The sequence below is a fragment of the Salmo salar genome, chromosome ssa17 (assembly GCF_905237065.1).
Source record: "Salmo salar chromosome ssa17, Ssal_v3.1, whole genome shotgun sequence".
In the NCBI taxonomy this organism is placed as follows: Eukaryota; Metazoa; Chordata; class Actinopteri; order Salmoniformes; family Salmonidae; genus Salmo; species Salmo salar.
In genome coordinates, this window is record NC_059458.1 from 26,648,798 (window position 1) to 26,655,862 (window position 7,065).

Sequence of the window (7,065 nt, forward strand, 5' to 3'; positions counted from 1 at the left end):
TACAAGGTAGGATTTGACCCATCAAGGGTAATTTTAATCCTTTCCAATTATCTTCAATTGTCTGGATAACCATTAACACTAGAGTAATTATAAACGATGCCTTCTCCTTGCTTACCAATCATAATCAAATCCTTTCATGGCTGTTTGGTTGAAAATTCATCTTCAGAAAAAGTCATATTGTGGTAATAAGAGAGGTAAGGATGTCTGTGTTTGTAAAGTATCTGAAGATGCCTCCTGATTCTCAACTAAAATGATTCAGTGGCAAGGTCGGACTGGATATAGGGCAATTCTGGTCAATTCCAGATGGACTGGTTCATCTTTAGCCCAGTGGGCCTGTATAAATATTTTTTTTGCACAAAATGACCATTATTTGGCGAGTAATGGGGGCCTCAAGTGACAAAATGGGCCGGTGTTAGAAATGTCCAGAATGATTTTTGGTCCCAGTGCATTCACTTGGTTGTCTTCACAGTTCTAGGATTTCTATAATGATTTATACGCATTGAGATTGGGGATTGTCCTCAGGGTGAGGTAATGCTTTTTAATTGTTTGGAAACTCTAGGGATGCACAGTTGCTTGCTAAGCCAATTTAAATCCCAGTGGGCAATTCCACAGAAAATACACTGTAATGCTTGTAGGGGTTTAGTAACCTAAACATTGAGAACATTGAGAAGCAAGACTCATTCTAATGTCTTGACTTACCTTGATCAAGCTCCTCATATTCATCACTCCAAACTTTTGCCTTGTTTCATGTCTCAGAACATCGACTTGGATAGAGGCTTGGGTTGTTTGTGTTCAGCTCCCTATCTGCTATAGATGAAATCCTGGTATTTTCACACATGCAGGGCCACTACGGTGGCCTGGGTGCAGGGGAGTCTGGGCTGGCCGTGATAAGGGCTTAGGGGCTTTGAAAGCAGCTTTACACTGAGATCAAGGTGGGCCACACAGACCACAACAGAAGTGTTCAGACCCCTAGAAATCCCTAGAGAGTTTTACTCCTAAAATAAGCTATCGTCCTTACCAGAATGGCATGGCACTTGAAGGGTCACACAAGCCTAGAAAATAGCTGTCATGAAAAAGTTGTGGTTAATAACTGATTATTGTACAATGGATTACGTCAAATCAATTTGGAATGGAACGGTCTGTTTGGAATCTTCCTCCTTCAACATCAAGACTTTTGCTTTCCCCAAACACCCTCCCCCCCACACACACCTACACACACGCATTTACCATTCATGATGTTGTAGGCCTGGCTGAAAGGTGTTTGATGCTAACAAGTGCCCATCCTTCTGGGATGGCCCCTGCCTGCCACTCTTCATCCACTCCATTATCATAAATGTGACATTTCACAGATAATATTGATTACTTTATCTTAGCATTTCAGCCTGCATGACAGAGAGCAGCGTTTCTATTGATCTCCAGCCTATTAAACCCTCTTGTGAGTATAATAGTTGTTATAAGACCTTTTACTGCCTATAGAATCAATGGTTCACATTTCCAGACAGGACAGAAGAGATGTCATATTTGAAAATCTGCAATTTTCATCTACATGCCCTCCACCAATGTGTAATAGGCATTTTCTATCATTCCCTGGAAGAGAGACTGTACATATAGGGAGCTGAAATCATACCTATATAATGCTATTTAGTTCTTCTGTGAAATGTTTAGTTCAGGACACAATGTGTTTACTTACATGCCAACACTGAAAAACATTGGCTTGCATGTTTCTTTAATGCCAATCCTATCCTGAGGGTTTGGTTTGGAAATGTCATGTAGACTATTATATAGCAGGTCAAATCACACACTCCAGCAATTTGTTCCTACGGTCCATAACGTGAGTCTTATTTCATCTTTCTTAGTTCAGTTGGTAGCGCAGGGTAGTAGGTTCGATTCCGGGGACCACGGTCCATAACGTGAGTCTTATTTCATCTTTCTTAGTTCAGTTGGTAACGCCAGGGTAGTGGGTTCGATTCCCGGGACCACCCATATATGTCAAATGTACGTCGCTTTGGATAAAAGCGTCTGCTAAATGGCATATATTATAAAACCGCTAAACGACAACGGTTTGACAACATTGTTATTTGATTGACATTCTGGTTCATGATAAATCCATGTGTGATAACAGAGCACGTAGTCAATATTCAACTCAACCTCTACTGAGAATGACCTTTCCTCGTCTTGTTGTTGCCGGAGAATCACACTTAGTAGAAAAATAGGCTATAACATTCACTTCACTGGAGAGGAAACTGTGTAGGAGAAAAGTTATTTCTATGAGAACTTACAGTATGATGGGAATAGGTAACATTTTACATTAGGTCTGGTTATACAATATGGTTTCATTTTATTGTCGTTATTTGGAACTTATCGTCTGACCATCTGATGACAAATATTTGATTCACATCTGTTACACTAGTCCTTAATCAATCAATGATTGTCAGACAAATCTGTGGACAATAAAAATAGGACTATATTTAGTAGCCGACTATTTAATATTAACAACATATTTCCCCATTACCATGTTTCATGATTTATGACGATATTTCAGCAACTAAAATAAAGTCAGAAATCCTTATAAATTGCCATCATAAATAATTGTTCATTTAAAAGTGTAATAAACGGCATGAATTTTATTTTGAATGGAAAAACCTGACATTGTAAGCCCCTGACCAATCAAAATGACGAACACATTTACAAACGTTAGATTATTTAGCAGTATACGTTATTAATTCAAATGCAATATAACCACAGTCCAGGTGTGACAAGACAATAAATAGCCTACATAAAACATCTCCCATAAATGATTTGATAAAAAATAAATCTGTATACGTTCCAGGCATATATGTTCCATATACATTATCCAGTGTCTACATACAACAACATAGTTATCGAAAATGGTTAGTTATCAAATTAAAATACTCACAATTCAAAGCAAGACCAAATAGTTCAAGACATCCATGTTCTTCAGAAATCGACGATATTGTAATATTGTCTAACTCTTCATTCTGTTTAAATTAAAAACATCTTAAATGTTGTGTTGTCTCTTTTTTTATCTGGCAATGCAGACATGTAGGCCTATAAACGTGATCAAGCGCTCTTATGAAGAGAGGTACAAAAACAATGGAAATAAATATGAGAGAAAATGCATAATGCGTGATATAAGGAACAAAAAAATTGCCATATTAACCTCGCCTATCTGACATGATGAAAGGATATATGGCACCTAAAAGGGCAACGTATCGAGGAAAAGCTTGTCTATTATTGCAGGTGGAGGGACCAAGTCTTCCAGTTTCAAGTAGAATATCCTCTGCAGACCTTGTGTACATAGCGTGCGAAGTTCAGGCAGCTTTCCCAAGAGTTTTGACAAGTGATTTGGTCGACTGACACTTCCATCGTTAAAAGTCACTTTGTCTTTCAAACAGTTCACCATCTTGTTCTGAAGTTCCTCTACTTTCCTGGGCTCCTTCAGCCCATGTCTCTCTGAAACAATGACAGGGTGCAATTCGTTTCAAAACGTAACCCAATGGCATTATAGGCGCATAGATTCAGGATTTAGGGATAGGGTTTCATTAGCTTACCTGTTACTGTGGCAAGGGCGCATATGCAGGAGAATGTTGCAACGTCTATATTCATACTTTGAAGGTTTGCAGAGAACTCCACTATGGTGTCAATCCAGTCTCCAAAGCCGCGCCTACACTGAAGCCTGTGCAAAACCAATCCGTTGCAGAAGATGAGCTTCCCTTCCTCAGGGTTGGACCTGTAATATGATAGCATCGCATGATTAGGATTCGGATACCGACTTGGCAATAAGATCAAATGGATACTATCGCGCGTCATTGTTGTGAGTAAAATTACTATTTATATATGTGCGCTTTTTGCTATGCTATTGTATAAGATACCTGTAAGCCAAACGCAGAACGAAGAGTTCCAGGAAGGCTGATTCGAAGAGGAGATCTTGGTCCGGTCTCGGCAGATCGGTAAAACCTGGGATCTTTTGCGCCCAGTCGCGGATAATCTCCATGGAGACGGTCAGGACGTCGTAGAACTGCTGCACATGTTGCGTGTCATCTCCGGTGATTTGGCTGTCAGCATTATTCTGGAACTAGAAGGTGATGTTGAGTTGAACTCATAAACCCAATGCTCAACAGTATATTTTTAAAACGTATTTTATGACTTATTTTATTAATGAACTGGTGCGCAAAGTGATGGGGATTGCATGATCGAGGCTCGTACTTACTCGGGAGCAGTCCAGTCGAGACAATGAGGGGTTGGAGTCCACATGGGCCCTCACTAGAGCGCTAAGGATGCTGACAGGTGACAAAGGGTCTTGAATTTTATGTTTGGAGGGTAACCGGCCCCGTCGACCCTTTAAACTGGCAGTCCTGACGACTGAATAATGAAAAATATAATTTAAGTTGTTTAGTATAAATAATTACTATTATGCTTTGAAAAACACATTCTGCTTACAAATAATGTGTAAATACATTTCAAGGAAATGCGTAAAGTTGTGCGTTTTAAGAAGTAGAACAAACCTTACCTTCTTTGACCATTCCCGTGACAAGGCACTTTTGGAAACGGCAGTATTGGCACCTGTTTCTCCGGCGTTTGTCAACTGCACAGTTCTTCCCAGCTAAACACACATATTTGGCATTTTTCTGGACAGTGCGCTGTGAAGAAACACAGAGGAGAACACCTTAGTTGCCATTCGATGCATTTCCACCTGAAGCTTTGATACATTGATCAAAGATAGCAATTAAAAAGCTTTTGCTACGCATATTGACAATGGGAAATGAACAGCCAGGGCGTTGCAGTCTTCCACCTACTCTCCCAGCTGCATAATGCATCACAACAGCGGACGAGGCAGACAGTGGGTAAATATAATTCCGTGGCTACTCATAATATTACGTTTCCTGGGGACCCTCTACCCTCTCCAAGTCCTCTATTGGCATGGCAAGGAGATGAAGGTTCTTGATTTTGAAGGGATTGTATCAGGAGCCAATAAACAACACAATTAATCAGTAGCCTAAATATTAAAATACATTTAAATGGAATGTTAGTTGACCGTTAGTTCTAAATGTAGAACAATCCCCACAGATATTTAATGTAACATACCTTGAAGAATCCCTTACAGCCCTCGCAGGTGCGCACGCCGTAGTGCTGACAGGCGGCATTGTCCCCACACACGGCACATAAAGCATCGGTGTTGGTGGGAGATCCTTTGCTAGGAGGCGACGGTGCTTGGTTATCCATAAAGTGATGTCCGTGACCGAGCTGGAACGAATAGGGGGAACCCACCTTGTGATGTTTCCTTAAGGAGCTGGAACCAAAGATGCCCTGGCTCTCCAAGCCATGATACCTGCCTGAGGTATCCGGGTTCACGGACACCTGGAGGGACCCGTCAAATCTCATCTGGCACGTCGACAAAGGACTACCGGTTTGGGAATGCTTGAGAGAAAACAAGGATAATCTGGATATGGCATTTTTCCGCTGCTCCATCCTGTGCGCCACCGCCAAGTAGTCCTGGTGAAAACTGTACAGAGATCCAGAATCATCCCACGCATGGCTGGGTGGACTCTGGAATGTCTGTGTGTGTGGAGAGGGGGGCTTGTAGTAAACGGACCCGGAGGGAGTGACCATCTCATCGGACTGATGCGGCTGGTGGTGGTGACTCTGCTGGTGGTACATGGGGATGTCCTCAACTTTGATGGATGACTGCTCCCCCGGATGGGGCATTTGGAATAGACAAGGGGGTTTGACGTCATAGTTCGAATTGTTACAGTAGCTGTCCACGAAAACACCCACATTTGGAAGATTGGTGATAGTGGCTGATGTGATTTCTGTGTTGGTCAGGTCCATGCTAAACTTGACAAACTCGGGCGTTAGGAAGTCGCAGTTATGGCTGTGGTGCTCTCCAGCGGCGTGGAAGCTGCTTGCGCTCTGTTGCGAAGCGGGACTAGCTCCTTGAGGTGACGATCCGCACTGAGCCTGGACGCACGGCATAGCTGCTATAATGGGAGAGGGAGACATATACTTATATAAATCGATCTCCTTGTCAAGCCATAATCCCATCCAATGCAGATGCATTGCACGTAAATTAGAATGTTTGCGTAAAAGCGCACGAGACGTATATGATTATCCTATTCTGTCACCACTCTCTAGAACAAGTGCCAACAGTAAAAGCATTGCATCTATAATAGGCGCAACGTCTCCAACATTATTTGTGGTCTTACCTTCAGTTGTATGACTATTTTCAAAGACACAATGTCCGAATCACTTCCTGGAGTTATGATATTATCCACTCGATTTTGCTCCCTGCTAAAGAAATCGAAAAAAATCTGTCACAAAAATTACAAACCTGTAAAGATATGAATTTATAAGCAGGTCATTACTTTCTGATCACATTAATGTTATACTGTTGAAAACAAAATATGAATTTTAAGACAATTAAACCAATACCTTAAACTGTCACCCGGTGCACCAGAATACATCAGTTTAGAGGATTACATCTTCTCTGCTGTATCCATATCCAAGTGCAAATGCAGTATTGTGAAGAGAACGGGGCAGATGGCCATGCACCTCCCCAACTGGCTACTAGACTGGCCGCGGTTGACACTGACAATGTGCCTTTGTTTATGTGGCTCGGAGTCGGAATACCGCTGCCCACGTGCCAAAGACACTGGACGTCATCGAGCATTACGCGCACCAATCCCTTCCAAGGGTGGATGTTTTATATACAACTGTAAACGCACGATAGCGTACAGAATCTAATAGAATAAAATGTTTAAAAAAAATGTTGACATCATCATAAATGAATGATTAAAAAACATCACATAATAATACACATGAACGCATATGGGTTGGCGAAATGCCTGATGAAAACATTGCAAAAAAACAAATAACAATCTCACCTCAATTCACAACTAATTTAATGATATGCATAGTTGCATTTACAGCAGCCTACGCCAAATATAGAGGTATGTACGAAGATACTAAACAACAATCATGTAAAATCATAGTGGCACCATAGTGACCCCGCACTATTGAGGATGGGGATTCCTGAGGAAACGTTGT

The 7,065-nt window shown here is 41.4% G+C and overlaps 1 protein-coding gene across 1 annotated transcript; it reads right to left on the reverse strand.

The window, feature by feature from the left end:
* Nucleotides 1-2,609: 2,609 nt before the first annotated feature.
* Nucleotides 2,610-6,601, reverse strand: LOC106575783 (nuclear receptor subfamily 4 group A member 2). The gene is made up of 8 exons (XM_014152466.2): nucleotides 6,451-6,601; nucleotides 6,225-6,309; nucleotides 5,107-5,999; nucleotides 4,532-4,661; nucleotides 4,232-4,383; nucleotides 3,894-4,096; nucleotides 3,573-3,751; nucleotides 2,610-3,474 (listed from the first exon to the last, which is right to left on the reverse strand). The coding sequence occupies exons 3-8, from the start codon at nucleotides 5,992-5,994 to the stop codon at nucleotides 3,218-3,220; spliced, it is 1,809 nt and encodes a 602-aa protein (XP_014007941.2). The 5' UTR covers nucleotides 5,995-5,999; nucleotides 6,225-6,309; nucleotides 6,451-6,601; the 3' UTR covers nucleotides 2,610-3,217.
* Between the last annotated feature and the right edge of the window lie 464 nt (nucleotides 6,602-7,065).

What these genes read in the sequence shown, in the direction of transcription:
- LOC106575783 (XM_014152466.2), bottom strand. Translation starts at nt 5,994, where the DNA reads ATGCCGTGCGTCCAGGCTCAGTGCGGATCGTCACCTCAAGGAGCTAGT. An exon ending in CACGGGAATGGTCAAAGAAG is followed by an intron (nt 4,384 to 4,531) that starts GTAAGGTTTGTT and finishes TTCATTATTCAG; the next exon opens with TCGTCAGGACTGCCAGTTTA. An exon ending in CTCGACTGGACTGCTCCCGA is followed by an intron (nt 4,097 to 4,231) that starts GTAAGTACGAGC and finishes ATCACCTTCTAG; the next exon opens with TTCCAGAATAATGCTGACAG.